The sequence below is a fragment of the Pelodiscus sinensis genome, chromosome 2, assembly GCF_052426305.1.
Source record: "Pelodiscus sinensis isolate ZL-2025 chromosome 2, ASM5242630v1, whole genome shotgun sequence".
In the NCBI taxonomy this organism is placed as follows: domain Eukaryota; kingdom Metazoa; phylum Chordata; order Testudines; family Trionychidae; genus Pelodiscus; species Pelodiscus sinensis.
This window is the reverse complement of record NC_143053.1, coordinates 37,116,161-37,132,351: the sequence shown is the minus strand read 5'-3', so window position 1 is coordinate 37,132,351 and position 16,191 is coordinate 37,116,161. Positions and strand designations below refer to the sequence as shown.

The 16,191-nt window shown below is 44.5% G+C and overlaps 1 protein-coding gene and 1 long non-coding RNA gene across 5 annotated transcripts in view; one reads left to right on the top strand and one right to left on the bottom strand.

Moving 5' to 3' along the window:
* The window catches only part of YWHAZ (tyrosine 3-monooxygenase/tryptophan 5-monooxygenase activation protein zeta), a 30,135-nt gene extending 16,098 nt beyond the window's left edge, over positions 1 to 14,037 (bottom strand). Inside the window, exons 1-2 of one of the 4 annotated variants that reach the window (XM_075920266.2) lie at positions 13,899 to 14,037; positions 11,000 to 11,303 (exon numbers count right to left, since the gene is read on the bottom strand). In XM_075920266.2, the coding sequence (XP_075776381.1) occupies positions 11,000 to 11,293 (294 nt within the window). In that variant the 5' untranslated portion in view covers positions 11,294 to 11,303; positions 13,899 to 14,037. Of the gene's footprint in view, positions 1 to 10,999; positions 11,304 to 13,087; positions 13,221 to 13,627; positions 13,754 to 13,837 lie in introns of those variants that run through there. The other 3 variants (XM_075920265.2, XM_075920267.2, XM_075920268.2) reach the window with 3 other exon arrangements.
* Positions 14,038 to 14,057: 20 nt separating this feature from the next.
* Positions 14,058 to 15,853, top strand: LOC142826976 (uncharacterized). Its single transcript, XR_012901286.2, has 2 exons — positions 14,058 to 14,187; positions 15,076 to 15,853. It is a non-coding gene; the product is annotated as an uncharacterized LOC142826976 (long non-coding RNA).
* The last annotated feature ends 338 nt before the right edge of the window (positions 15,854 to 16,191 follow it).

Genomic DNA, 16,191 nt, shown 5'->3' with positions numbered 1-16,191 from the left:
ATCATGGGACTGGAAGGGACCTTCAGAGATCATCTTGTCCAAACCCCTGCACTCAATGCAGGATTAAGTATTATCTAGAGCAGTGGTCCTCAACCTTTTTGTGGCCAACAGTACATTCACATTTTCAGAAGAGTGTGGCGGGAGCCAACAATTTTTCAAGGCTTATTTTGTATTTGAACATTAAATAATACGAAAAACATCATTTAATATTACATAATATATGAATCCATAAGATAAAAAAGGTAGCTTTACATGTAAAATGTATTAATTAAATTATTTGGCAATTATTCGGCCCCCCCCTTTGGAGAAAAAATAGAAAAAAGGTGTCAAATGAGCAAATTCATATTAAATGTGAATTGGGTAAATTTGATAGTAACTTAATTTAGCTGGATAATTTTTATTTTTATTATATTGTAATTCATTTTTAAACAAAATTCTGCATTAATAAAAAGGGGGGTATGTCCAAATGTTGAGCAAAAAATGCACCCTCCGCCTCCCCCCCCAAAAAATCATGGCACCTTTAAATCTCACACTCCCCATCCCCACCATGTCCCTACCATCTGCTGCCATGTCTCTTCCCCTTGCTCCATCAGCTCCCCTGGTGCCCGCTACCCCCCAACCTCTCACCCTCCTCTGCTGTCCTGACTCCTGCCCTTCTCACTGCCCTCAGCCCTCCTGAGACCTGCCCCCCTCCACCAGCCCTTCTCTCCCCCGTGCCCACTCCTCCAGTAGCCCCATTCTGACCATGTGAGCGACCCCCTCTGCTAATACCTCCCTCTACAGACCTGCCCTGCTTCTCTCCTCTGGTATTGGTCCCTCCTCCCCTGCAGGTGTCTGTCCTTCTGCTTCACCCCCAGAATCCCCAGGCATCTGCACCTTCCCTTACCACAGCACCCTCCTGGTGCCTCCCCCTTCCCTCAACGCCCATCCCCTTTTTCCTTGATGCTCACCCCCCCTGCCCCCGTTCCTCTCATGCCCGTGCCCTCACACATGATTTGCTCCATCCCCACCTTCCTCGTGCCCACCCCTTCTTTCAAGACTTCTCCCAGCATCTCCCCCTCTAGCCCTTAATGCCCTTACCCTCTCTTCTCCCAGCATCACCCTGTCCCCCCTCCCACTGACACCTCCCCTCCTGCCCTTTTCCTCATTGTCTCCACTTGGCCCCCTGGCATTTGTCTGTCCTCCACGCGGTCCCTTGGTGACTTTCCCTTTTTTCTCCTGACCTGCCCCTTTCCCCTCAGCACAAGCCCCTTCCTCTCCCACCCTTCCCCCTATTTTTCCCATACCCCCACCTTCTGCCTTCCAGTTTGAGTCTGTGATCAGGCCCAGCCCCAGCTGCTTCCGTAACCCCAGACTACGTGCCGGGCCTAGAGCTGGGTCGCGTGTTTCTAAAATTTAAAGTCCTGGGCCGTGACATCATGGCACACAGGCGTCTCCCCTCTCTACTGTTGTGTGGACATCTGAACACGCCGCGCATGCGCTCCCTGGGATGTCTCGCAAACCAGCATCTCCCCTCAGCTGTGGCACGGCAGCATGTGCTCCCTCTGGGGTGCGCACACCCCACTTTGGAGACCACTATTTTAAAACACGGCCATGGGCACACGTAAGTGCCCCGGTGGGCGCCATGGCTCCCCGCGGGCACCGCATTGGGGACCCCTGGTCTAGAGCAAGGCTACTCAACACATGGCCCACGGCCTGTTTGTTTGTGGTCTGCAGGTGGTAGCCAAAACAAAAAAAAGCCAATATAATGGTTTTCTCTTGATCTGCATTTTAGTAGTTAAATTCCTGGACTGTCACTGCTCATTAAAAATGCTGTCATATGGGTGGAAGTTGGGTAAATACACATTTTATTAATATCAGCAGAACTGACATAAATCGGGCCTGTGTGTTGTGCAGTCTTGCCTTAATCTTTGTATTCATGCCTATCAGTGTGAAAGAAGCTATCAATATATATTTGCAACCATACTGTGACTGTGATTATCATTGTGGCCCCCAAGACTTCCAAAGTTAAGTAGCCCTGATCTAGAGCCTAGACCAGGGCTGGGCAAAAGGGCCTCTGTGGGCTGGATCGGGGTTGCAGAGGCCCTGCTGCTCCCCTGCTCTCAGTCCTTGATTGGCTTGAGGATGGCAGAGGGTGCTAAGCCTTCTCCTGTCCTGCCAGGAGCACAAGGCCCTTGCAGAGCGGGAGGGGGGAGAGCGGAGGAGATTCTGTGCACACTCCTGCCCCCAGGCCAATCAGGGCCTTGGGCAGGGGAGCTGTGGGAAGCTTCCTTACCCTGCCTCGGACCTGTGAGGAGCGACGGTACTTCTAAGTGCCAAGTGCTCCTCACAGGGCGGAAGGAGGCTTCCTGTGTTTCCCCGCCCTCAGATCCTGATTGGCCTGGGGGAGGGAGGCGTGCCAAGCCTCTTCCAGGGCATGGGTGCCTAGTGGGAGGGGGCACAAAGGGCCCCCCCCACGCCCTGACTAATCATGGTCTGGGGGTGGGATAGCCCCGCCCTTCCCGTTTAGGCGCTGCCCCTTCTGGGGCAGCCCAGGGCTACTTCAAATATTTTTGAAGTGGCTCCCAGGCAAAAATTATTGCCCACCCCGGATTGCGGATATTTAAGAGTAGGTTAGAAAAACCAATAAGATTCTACAACCTCCCTAAGCAATTTATTCCAGCACTTAACTACCCTGACAATTAGGTTTTTCCTAATGGCCAACCTAAATCTTCCTTGCTGCAATTAAGCCCATTCCTCGTTCTCCTATCACAACAAAGTTTCAAACGCACTGCCTATGATGCTTTTTCCTCCCTACCAATGAAGGAGGGAAGAGCATATGTTAGGCAATGTAAGTTATTTTTCAGTGCACATACGGCACAAGACGACAAAGATATCCATCTAGTTTGTGTTCCAAATAGAATTTTATTTTATCTCTTAAGGGCATGCTAATAGTGCAGGACCATAGTTTTCCTGGTAATATTCCATTTTAGTACTATATATCTACTTCTAAGTGGTCTCATCTTGATCAAATTTTAGATGTTTTCTATTGCAATATACACTGTTAAATATATTAAGTTTGCAGTTATAACTGTTTTCCATCCAGCCACTATTAAATGCCAATTGTATCTGTGGAGTAAGAAAGCCATCATTTGCAAAATACAAGTTTTCTGGCTTTTTTACATACATTTGTCTTTCTCCCTCTACAGCAGGATCGGTAAAAAACAATTCACACACTTGGTATAGTTTGATAAATTTCAATCAATGGCAGCATTAAAAGATTTTATTAATCAAGCTCTCTTAATTTGAAGCTTTAGCTAATAGAGGACTCTAAGATGTCACTTTTCTCCTAGTGTGAGGACCACATGGATACTATGTACTTAGCATTCCCTTATTACAGGCAACTTCTAGGAAAAAGCCTCTTCAGATACTATTACAAGAGTTCTGGGCTAGCCTGTCCTTTACTAGCAAGATAAAACTGTCACCTTTTTCAGATTCATAATTAGCGCAAGTTAGTCAATCAGGACTTATTCATGAAATGAGCAACACTAATAGTTAAAAATGTGAAATAATATGGTTCAGTGCACAGTAAGACATTTCTAACATAAGGGGAAAAGTAAAGGGAACTAGTTCTGAGGCACTCCAAAGATATGCTGTTTAAACAGAAATTTATCTGAGCTTAATCGAAAATGATTACTAGATGGGAGTGTAGCCTCGAGGAATGAATAATTAATCATTAGTAAGTCAGTCTTTAATTGTAATCCTAATTGTAAATACAGACAAAACCTCAGTTAACCCCAATTTTCAGAGTAGGTATTACAACCTGAGGAGTAGCTAGTGTTCACACAGTGTTCTGGGAGGCATAGTACTTTCTTCTGAGCAACTGCACAAGTGCACAGCTTGCTGGAAACACTGGTCACATGCCACCTGAGGCACACTGTGCATATACTAAAGAGTGTGCCTTTTGTCCCTTCATGGAGCCCAAGATATCTTCTGAATTAAACTGGTGGCAAGTCAGGATGTTTCCAATTGTCTTCGGCACATTGCTTCTCCAGAACACAGTTCCATGCAAAAGAACCTTTGATGGTTGAAACAATGTATTAACCTATTCTGATTATGCATCCTGACAAATCCAGTGCCAAATTCATGCCAAGAGACCGCAAGCCCTACCATGCTGCCTTCCAAACCAAAAGTTACTATGGGAAGAAACCACAGCCTTCAAATCCACAACATGGGAAAGGGAGCTTTGGACTCTGGAGGCAATATAGAAACCTCTCCAAGTATCAGCAAGCAGTAACAGCACTAATCCAATGCTTAATAAGTAAAGATTTAAAGTTTAACAGATCTGATGCTTTACAATCCAGGTATTTGATTTCCTCTCCAGGTGCAATACAGATGTTACCCAAGTCATATATGCTGCTACCAACATAAGCAAGTGTGCTTATCTTGCCAATTTCAATGTTTCTGCCTGTACTTGTCCATGACAGCAACTTTATAACAACAATTTCATCAGCAACAACTGAAGCATGATCCCCATGAGCAAGGGTCAGAGGGAAAAAGACAAGTCAGTACGATGCAATTGACCAAATATGTCATTTTTATTTTGCTGCTGTCAGCACTCAGTTTCCTATTTGCAAAGTGTAAAGAAAGGCTTTGTTTCAATGCCTTCATATATAGCATCAAACACCATGTGTAGCTTTTGCTAATCAAACTAGACTTTAAAGTCAGGGGCGGGGGGGGAGGAGAAGAGAGTGAGAGACAAATGTGTTTTCACTTCCAAATACTGACAGTTTCAGGAAACTTGTGATGGCTTTTTTAATTCTCTCTCACATCTAGCCCCTATTGTGATTGATTCAACAAATACATGTAGCTTATATCAGGGCCAGAAAACTCAATACGAACAGTTGCTCCTTCCTTTGTCCATACAGCTTTATTGTTAAGAATGAGCAAGTATCTTGACTGTGCTGGAGTCCAAACTCTTTGCTAGTGTGTTAGTGAGCCAAAGCTTCATAGATTTGCAAAAGAATTAACAATCAAATGTAGTCACTCTGAATTATATCACATCAAATTGATCTGGGTATTTAGCAGTCAGTCCATCTCAAAGTTAAATTATCAATGATTGACATGAAGTTTCAGGTACACTTGAGGTATTGGAGCTGTTTGCACCAAGTTAGTAGTTTGATGAGAAACCTTTTTGGAGAATTAAAGGAAAACTATATTTTTATTTTAGAAAGTTCCTACACACTTGTGATGGGGAAGAGTTCCGATACTTCCTGGTTGTAGCTGCATGTAATTCTCAAACTACAATGTGAAGTTCGAAGATTCAAGTTTGCATCTGCTTCCTATTCAATACTTTGGCAACTATGCACTGAACATTAACAGAAAGGCTGGCAGTAGGCAGCTGAATCAAGAGGAGACCTCATTTACTAGCTAAAGTTGGTCAATTTTTGTTTACCATGAAGGCTCTAATCTGTTGATTATGCCAGTTACTGCCAGGTATCACATGTAAACCCAAAAAACTAAGTTCATGAATTTAGAATTTTTAACATTCTTTAGCATACAATGGTCTAAATGAGTGGTTCTAAAAAAAACCAGGAAAATAGATACGATTGCTAATGACTAAGATTTTTCAAGAGATCTTTAAAGGGGGCTAGGCATTCAACTGCTACTGAATTTTAATAATTGGAGCACCTAACTCTTTAGATATCTTTTAAAATTCAAGTAAAATTCAGCTAAAACTTGTGTCTAGAACTTCTGCTGCATACTCCAAGGAATTTTTAACACATACAAAAAAAATCTGAACTTATACAGAGCCCAAATATCAAGTTTACATTTAGATAAGATGCTAATGGCCACAGAATCACATTCAATCAAGTACCGAATACCTTTCCAGCAATTGTTACACCTATCACAGTATAGTGAATTATACTGTACCACAGAGTCAATGAATGCAATGTTGAAAAATCTACTATGCTCAATCAGCTGCTTCATGTTGTTATACCATTACAGCCCACCTAATCAAGTTGGCAAAAAGATTATGGTGGTGTTCACTAAAAATTAGTAAACTCCTTGGGCTAGAAGTAGGACACTGCATGTTAGATGCCACTTTCAAAGTGAAAATACTAATGTATGTCCATCTGTAAAAGCATTCAATGGAAACTCATTCTAGAAAAACCAAGGGAAGTTAATTTTTCTACTACTACTTCTTCATATTTTTGCATCCGCTGTTAATGAGTGCAGATGGAACATGGTAAATCTGAATACAAATTAGGGATGTAAAATCCTGTTTAACTGGTTAAATTTCATGTTTAACCAATTAACCGATTACAGGAGGCAGGTGATATGCCCTGGTCTACTGCAGACAAAGACTGCTCCAAGAAGCCAGAGCAGCTCCTACCCGTGGCAGTCTCCATGGAGCTAGAGAAGCCCCCTGCTTGCAGCTGGTGGTGAGCTGCTCCATCCTCCAACGGTTAAATAAAACCAACACACATTTCCTGCTAAGAGTGATGCTTACCCGTTAACCTTTCACATCCATAATATGAAAAGATGATGGAATACTTATTACTTCCACTTGTATGTATTTATCAATAGAATATGAAATAGTATTTTAGAATGGCCAATCCTCACAAATAAGGTGACACAGCCTTGCTGTTTTTGCTAAACAAGCAATCACTTGGGTCTGTTCTGAAGCTATTTTTAGTCCTTCCCAAACATGACATTGAAGTGCTTATATTTAAAAAAAAAACAAAAAAAAAAACAAAGAATTATATACCAAGAGATACACTGGATGATTAAATTCTCCCCTCTTCCTTCAGTTCCACTACTACTCTGCTTCAGTTTACAATTATTTGACTTATTGCAAGTCTAAATAAATGCACTTTAATGAAGAACTGCCATTATAAGCTTCTGATCCTGAAATTAGTAAGGAGCAGTAGTTGTACAAACACAGTTTAATGAAAAAAAGGCCTTGTTACCTCATTCAATGAGACCCTGGACAGACCATTTGCCCCCTTTTTTTTGGGGGGGGGGGGGAGAGAGAGAAGGAGGAGGAGGTTGAGCAAAACAAGGCCCTAAACTCAACTGCACTTTTCCATCTGTAACAATAACTTTGGAACAGCACAATCAATTCCAAAATGTCAGGGACTGTTTTAGGCATAAAAAGACGACAACTGATTTTGATGCAAACCACAGACGCCTGATTCAGAAAATAACTTGCTGTATGGAGAAGATATTTCTGTCAGAGGCCAGACAGTCTTACTGGTAAGATTTGTGGGAGAAAACTGAGTGAATAAAAGAAGGGACATACAAGGGAACAGAGGTGGGAACGCTGATGAGGGAAATCAGGGACCCAGAAAAGGGATAGAGGTAGACACATGGGGTGTGTCTAGACTACAGGGTTTTGTCGACAAAACTATACCTGCGTCCACACTGCCTTTGAGTTTTGTCGACGTATGTAAACCTCATTCTACGAGGAATAATGCCTTTTATTGACAGAGTTCTGTCGATAGAAGACATTATTGCATCTACACTGTCCTTTGCGTCCACACTTACGTCGACAAAGCGGCTTGCTTTGTCGACAGAACTGGATGTAGTCTAGACGCTCTTTGTCGACAGTATCTGTCGACAAAACCCTGTAGTCTAGACATACCCATGGAAACAGAAATCTGCAGTTAGCTGAAGGACCAGGAAAGGGAAAATAGAGCTTAAGGATGGAGGGGAAACAGGTTATACAGCCCAATGCCAGAATATCTGCACTTATAGTGCTCCCTGAAACAGAAAAGCAGGGAAGGCAGCACATAAGTTGCTTAAGAGGGCAATGGAAGAATGCAAATAGCCTCTGGGTGCATGCAATGCTAGGCCTATACAAATCTAAGTATGCAACCCTCGTACTACTTTCCATTCTAAATTGTCAGCTATTGTTCACCTTTTAAGTGAACACTCAGCAAATGACAGACCAACATTTGTATATAGTCCTCTGTTGCCTTACTACTGTTTACAAAATGTGTGTACCTGTATATGTACTATGAAGTGCCAGATCCTTTAAAAAATGACCAATTTCCCACACTTCCATTTCAAAATTCCAGTTTAAAATGGAGCACTGCTAATGCCAGGGTTACAGCAGGTCAACAGCAAAGCTGGGAACAGAACCCAGGTCTCCCAAACTGCAATCAGTGCTCCAACAAATGGACTGTGTTCATGCTATTTATTTTTACCTACCACTTTTATATGTTCCCAGTAAGTTACAAATATTACAAAGCTCCAGCAGTACCAACAACTGCCACATTCTGGTAATGTTACAAATAAATTAAAAGGCATCTCCTCCCATTCTTCCTTAATCTATTTAGTGATTAGGACATCATTTACTTCTACAGTGAATTGTGGTGCTATATTTCATACCTTGTAGTGTTACCTGAATGATCCTAAAATAATAGGGAACACCAGCAATTACATGATGATTATTTTTTTAACGATCAAGTAGAGTGGGAAAGAAAGCAGATACGTTCATTTAAATTGAGCTTGTTATGGAATCATAGGGAGCCTGAGTAGAATTTTATAAGGGCCATTCACTATGTATAATGAACTTAGTTACCCAAACTAGAGATCAAGTTGTCTATATAAAAGCAGAGTTAATATCTATGCTCTCTGATCAGTCATTTCCATCTGAACTTATTTAGTTTGCTATGAGGACAGATGTAGTCTATTCTATAGAGATCAACTACAAAAACTTGCAATTAACTAAGTCTATTAATTTTCACTCATAGTAACATTATTCAGATCCCTATGTAGAACATGCAGTTATTTTTCTCTGTTTGCTCATTTCAGGTCATGCAGTCTTGTACAGAAACTTCTTGATACGTACTAATTTAATTAATGAGTATATGTGGGACATCTTAGTCAAGAAACAAGAATGAGTTTAGCTATAAGTGTTAATTATTTACCAAAATTTTTAACCTTGATAATTAGGCTGCACCCTTGACAGCATTTTAAAGCCAGTTGCTTGGATACATGATGGTAATTAATATATATATATATATATATATATATATATATATATATATATATATATATATATATATATATATATATATATATATATATTTTCAAATCAAGCATTTAGAAGAGAAGTTTTAAATAAATAAATGTCACTGCCTAAGGCCCTGTGGCATGAGGATGATAGCTTAGTCTCAACAGGTTTAGTTTTGATTAAAGAATAACTGGACTGGCCACACCCAGATGAGTAAGATTTTATCTGGCTGAAGTCAGTTAAGTATGCTAAGCAGTAAATTATCTACACAGATAATTTGTATTTTTGATCACCAAATACAGCAAAGAATTTAATGTTCCTTCTAAAACCTGAAGGACAGTGACAGAAGCAAGAACAAAAAAATCTTTTTCCACAAAGATACATTAGATTAAAATACGCTGAAATATTTTAGGTTCCTGCTCTATTTTTAGCCCAAACACCAAAAACCTTATTTTCATACTTGAGGAAAAAAAGATACTGCAGCATTGGATTGCTGCCTGAAATAAATCTTAGCAGAATTTAAGAAATATTTTATTAATATGTTGATCTTCAAACTTTATGAACTCAGTTTATAAGATTGATTTTAAGTCGGCCCTGGCAGTGTCCCTTTCACAAACGGTTGTTCTCTCCCACCAATACAAGACCTACTGAAATAAAATTTGGAATTAGCATCTTTCAGTGTTACCCCTTAGTTTCTATTGCTTATCAGTCCCAGATCCACAGGTACTTTAAAGTTATCCTGATATTAAGACACAGTAAAGTCCTTTCTGCATGAGTACTTTTAGTGTGCCAGTCCCCAAGGAAGTTAGACCCTAAATAAAACTAGACACTCAGGATGATGCTGAAAGTGCCATATTCTCTTCTGTAACTTTGGAGAAGTTGTACTCCATACTTTTCAGTTCATTCTAAGGGATGATCATATTGTATTTCAATCTTGACTATCCACCAGACAAGATTTAAGGTGAGTCACTGCTCATAAGAGAAGTCTGAAATAAAGGTTCAGCTAAAAAGGTTGTGCTCCTTTTTAAATTAATGCCTGCAAGTATCTTAGATAATTTTACAACACATACAAGTGGATTTTAAATCCTTATCACAATTTCAGTGAAGTCCATGATTTACTGTAGCTGTTATGATCATCAAGAGGCTTTCTACTTCAGCACACACGTAAAAAGACACTATCAATGAGTTCACTGTGTACTAGTATGTGTGTATTACTGGAAAGTTTAAAAAAAATCAAGTTAACAGATACTTAGTGTGTTTTATGATAAATCAGTTGTCCTAATAAGAAACTTAACATTCAGCCCTCATGTTAACAAGTCTTATTCTATACTGCAAGCCATAAAAGCACCCTAACTCAAGAGACCACCTTCTTTGTTATAGCTTTATACCATTGAAAAGCTGTAACTTGAAGAGGCCATCAGCAGCTTTGCTACTGCCTCCTCCTGCAGAGTTTCTGCATGGCTGAGTCATAACTAACATTACATCATCTTACCCAGGGAGGGGCACAATTTCCATAGTGAGAATTACAACCTCATGCAAGCAGCTCAGTACACTGAAGGTTCCAGATAAAAAGTAATCTGGGTTATGTGAAGAAAATACCTTTTGAAAACCAGATTCAAAGCCCCCTTAGTAAGTTAATGCATAGATAATTATTGTCTCAATATTTTTGCTTATTTACAAATACACACAAAATCAAGAAATCAATGGAATATAAAGTCTATGTACAATAGAGTTTAAACATATTTGCAAATATGTTAAGAGTTGATGCCCATGAGAACTTTAATACAAGTTTTGGAATTATATATTTAAGGATGAGGCGCCATCCAGTTATCCAACTTTGTTTTTCAGAAGTGGTGGTATTTGCAAGATTTGGATGCCTTGCATGGAATGCCTCAGTTTTTAGCAAGGGACTGAAAAATAGCTGAACAGGGTCAAAACTATTTATCCCCTAATATTAAGAAAACATGAATTAAATACAGTTTTATTATCTCTCACCAGCACATCATTGCAGATATCTCTTAGCTCTGTCTCAATTTTCTCTCTGTATTCTCTGGCCATCTGCTGTTTTTTCTCAGCACCTTCCGTCTTTTGTTCAATACTTGAGACGACTCTCCAAGATGACCTACGGGCTCCTACGACATTTTTGTAAGCAACAGAGAGAAGATTCCTCTCCTCATTGGACAACTCAGCTCCTTGCTCAGTCACAGACTTCATGCAGCCTGCCATGTCATCATATCTCTCAGCCTGCTCAGCCAGTTTGGCCTTTTGCACCAGCTCATTTTTATCCATGCTGATTTTGCTGAAGAGGGAAAACACGAAGGCATTATTCAAACAATATTCATCAAGGGCAAAATAGCCTCATATATATAAAACAAGTCTTTTTTTTAAAAAATATGCAATATTCTAGCTTGTCATTATGCAATTAAGGCACTCTAAATTGGCCCTGAATGCTGGAATATATATAAAACTAGTGACTTGGAAGTGTTCAAGCTATGATATTTCTACAAATTCAAACCTTTAATTAGTACTGATAATCATTTGTTAAAAAAAAATCACCACATTCAGAATGTTAAGGGGCACCATTTCTGTGCTGTTCAAGTATGTAGTGACAACTCTTGCCACTGCTCAGAATTCTCTTCAGACTTCCAAGCAGCATCATTAACTTCTTCAGTTGCATTATTCTGATGATTAGAGAACAAATTGAGAGAGCATCAGTAACTTACCCTTAAGCAGTTCAGAGAAAAAACACCCCAAAAAATGAAAAATAGAAATTAAAAAAAAACCCTCCAGACTGAAGTAGTAGCAGAGAACTCTACTCCCTGAAGAAGTCTGCTTTTAAACTTTCAGACACCCAGAGGTTAATATTACAATTCAGGCCCTAATTATACACCCATGCTAGAATGGGAGACTCTAAGCTTCTCACCTGGGCATTGCTCTTCTAACTCTCTAGTGATGGTTTGATGGGTTAAATTGCTCAATTTGAGTGAAAACCATCATTGAGATGCAAATGTTAGTTGGGTGTGTTGTAGCCCTTCAGGACTGCATCTTAACAAGCCCTTTCAATCATACTAACCTAACTTGATTAAAGCACACCCTTTTGTATCTCTAACTGGTCAGAATCTCCCCCCCCCCACACACACACACTTCATGAATTTTTGGCTCCTGATAATTATTTTGAGCCCTACAATATGCACTAGCTATATGGTTCATTAGTATACTAACTGCAGAGGCTAAAAAGTGAAAAATCATTTCACCTAAGCATACTGTGTTTTTATATTACATATTCCAATTGCCATAACATTGACCCCAACAGTTTTGATTTGGCTTATACAAGTGATATTTCACATAAGACTACCTGGAATAGAATTTCTTGTATTTAAACTCAATGAAATAAATTTGGATCTTTTTCAGAGATCAGATCATCTCAAGGTTATTTATAGCACGTTTCAGTAGCTGTTTTAACCAACACTAGTTGCTCCCATTTCTCTGTAATATTTGCCAGGGTGGTTTAAGGCCTTTGACCATACTGCAAACACTGCTAAGAAGCCATTTTACAGAATGGTTTTACCTACAGCTGTTACCACCCAGAATAGATTAGACAGGCAAATAGTTAAAATCTTATCTGAAAGCCAGTTTATCAAACTGTGGTTATTGGCTAGCCAACGCCACTAGACTAGCACGCCATGATCCTATCCAGCACTGCTGCACTTTAACAGAGGAAAAGCTACTTTAATGAAGCACCGCGAGGATGGGAAAATGCCAGTCGATTTCTCTATACACTAGATCGTGTCTTGACAGCATAAAATGGTGCTGTTGAGCTCGCCGCAGCGCAGGGCCGCGCTTGCAGTGGGCACGGCTACACGGAGCGCGGGCGGCGGGGAACTGGGCGGCTACAACACGAAATCGACACGGCGTGGGCGAGGAGGGACGACCGGGCCAGACTCCTCCCGCCGCCCCTCCCGCGCTGCGGCCGCCGCCGCATCCGCCCGGCTCCGAGACAGGCAGCGCCTCCGCCGGGCTCTTTGTCATGGCGGATCCATGCCAGAGCCCAGCCCACCGGGCTAACGCGCTAACCCCGCTCACCTCAGCCCAGCGCCGTGGGGAGGCGGCCGCCGAGCCCCCGCCCCAACACAGCGACGGAAGGGAAAGCCGCAGCCACGGGGGCGAGGATCCCGCCCCACGGCGCCAGCGCAGTCACCGCCCTGCAGGAGCTGCCGCGGCCACTCGGGAACCCGGCACAGCGCCCATTACACTCCCCGCGGCCGAGGCCCCCAGTGACCAGCGCCGGGATCCGGGGCGGGGCCACCGCAGGAGGGGCCCCAGGAACCCCGCTCGGCCGGCGGGAGGCCACACCCAGCCAGCGAGCCGCCCGCGCCCTGCCCGCAGGGCCCCGCGCGCCCAGGTGGGGAGGGTCGCGCCTGCCTTCCCCAAGCGCCCGCTGCCTCCCCGGCCCGGCGAGCCACCCCCCGCAGCCTCACCTGCCAGGGCCCGGCGAGAGCAGCAGCCCCCGCTGACCCTGCCCCGGGTCACACGCTGCTGCCCCCGCCTCGCCAACGGCTCCGCTTCCCACTCCCCGGGCAGCCGCCTAGTGGCCGGGACAGGGCGGGGCGGATCCGGCCTCACCTGTGCAGCGGCGGCCGAGGCCACATCCGCAGCGGCGGCACAGTTGCCCGGCGGCCGGCTCCCCAGCGCCCTGCCCTCGGGAGCGCGGCGCGGGGAGCCGCCCTGCTGCCTGCGGAAGGACCGCGGGGGGAGGGGGCCTCCGCTGCCCCGCCAGCTCCTTCCGCCCTCGCGGGCGCCCCGTGGGACTAGCGCTGCCGTGGGCCCGGTTACCTGCGTAAGGAGGAAGCGGCGGCGCGAGTGTCTCTGGGCGAGTAGCCGGCGCGGACTGTACCTCTAGCCCTGCTGCTCTCTCCGCTGCAGCCTCTCTCCAGCGCCGCACACGGGGTCTCCGCCAATCACTGCGCCGCAACGCACGGGCACCACACTGCCCGTGACGTCAAACGGGGCCATGGCAACCGCGAGGGAGCGAGCGCCTGCGCCCGCGCCTTCCCCTCCGCCCCACAGAGCGGGGGCCGCGCCAACCGCCGCTGGCGTCGGCGCGCGCACCACCGCGGGGGACACGCCTAGCCCGGCCACCACAGCCCCTGCCGCGGGCGCGCGCCTCTGACTGCAGCGCGTGAGTGAGTGAGGCGCCTTCGCGGCCCGCGCGCCGCTCCCCTGGCGGCGGGGCTGGGAGAGGCCGCGCACCGAGCCTCCCATCCCCCATACCGCCCTGCCACTCTGCCGCCTTCTCCCTCTTGCCGGCCGGGCCCGCCCTGGGCTGGGAGACCAGCCTTGCTCGCTAGGGGCGGGGCCGATTCTCAGTTCAGACAGCCCCAACTGCGGCGGCCTTCCGGAGCCCGGGCTCCCATGTGCCGCCCCACGTTGCAGAGCCGTCTGAGGAAGCGCGCGGCTCGGAGGGGCGCTTCGGGGAGCCGAGCTCTGCAGCACAAAGCCGGCATCCATCGGTCTGAGTTGCAGGCTGCTCCCATCGCGGGAGGAGCTGAGCGCCCGACACAGCCAATCCATAGCAATAGCAGAGGCCAGCCTAGCGGCCTTGCTGGAGTCTCTCGTGCGTCTCCCTTTCTGGGGTCGGCGCTCTGCTGGGCTAGCCGGGCTGGGCTTTCGGGAGGAAGTGTAGGGAAGGGTTTGAGAGCAGAAAGGGCTTTGAGCCGTGAGCGGTACTTCTGGGAGGAAGGCTTCCTCAGAAAGAAAATTGCCACATGATCTAAAAATGGTCAGGCTGCAGTTCCCCGATCAGATGATCGACAGCCAGATCACCTTGCCAGAAAATGTTTTGTCCCCCACCCTGCACACTGGGGCCCTCCGTGGACTAAGAGGAAAAGTTGAAAGAATTGGGTATGTTTAATCAGAGAAAAGACTAGTGGGGAGGGACATGATTACAGTCTTCAAACATGTCAAAGATTATGATGCTCCCCAGGGAATTCTGCTCCAAAAATTAAAAATTCTCCACTAAAAAAGTTTCTGCCTATAATATGCAAATCTCATTGTTGTCAATAAATGTGGAGGCACCAGCATGGCAGTGCAAAGCAAATGCCTCTGGCTGCATGGAGATCACCCTACAACACCTCCCTGCTCTCCATAGAATACGGACTTGAAGGTGAAGGTGAAGCTGCACTGAACTCTGACTACACTACCAGTTTAGGTCAAACTTAGCTGCATTAAGTTGATTTGCTAAACAAAGAGTCCACATCACCAACCCCATTCCCCTGACTTGAAGGGCTGTTAAAGTTGATTGCAGTACTCTTGCTTTTTGCAAGAAGCAAAGTTAAATTCGATGTTTTGTTAGTCTATAAAGTGCTACCCAATCAGCTTTTGTTTTTTAAGTTTAACTGTAGGGTAGTGCAGATACAGTGCTTTAAAAGTCAATGTTCTTGGCCTCTGGAAGGTGTCCCACCGTGCCCCCGTGTAGCCCCTAGGGCCAGTACTTTCAATTTAGCTCATCTCTGAGTATGAAGGAAAATCCCTGAAAAAATGGGGAAGATGAATCTATGTAGGTAGAACTATGAACCAAAAAAAGAAATGCTGATATCAATGCAAGATTACACAGGGCATGGTGGAAAAAGGATACACCAGGGATGCCCAGCAGTGCCATATGGAAATAAAGAAACTCAGGCAGCGTATCAAAAGACAAAGGAGGCAAATGGACAGTCTGGGTCTTCTAGAACAGAAGACTGGAATTTCCTCTTCAGTGATTTCTCTCCCCTTGCCCCAGCTCTCACTCGGAATTCCTTTTCAGTCTCTGCTTTCTTGTGATCCTTAAATACAAGTTTCTCTACAACAGTATCTTTATTGCTTTTGTTGCATGGGGGAATAGGGCAGATTGCGCCGGTCACAGGGTTTACAGGCCAGCACACTTAATGCAGGGGGCATCTCCTATAAAGTAACATACAAGATTGCCATATCACTGTCTGGTCATTCACAAACCTGTTTTTCAAAACCTCTCTGATTATCAGTGTCCCTTGCTGTGTTCACCTTATTGCCCTGATGTCTGGTTTCTCACAATTAGTGGCTAGGCAAGTTGCCTCAAGTCCCACCTCCCAATCTGACATGAAATTTCCCTCCCTTACTTTCAGAGGTGTTATGCATACGGTAACCATACAGCCCTTTTTTTCCAGGACAGA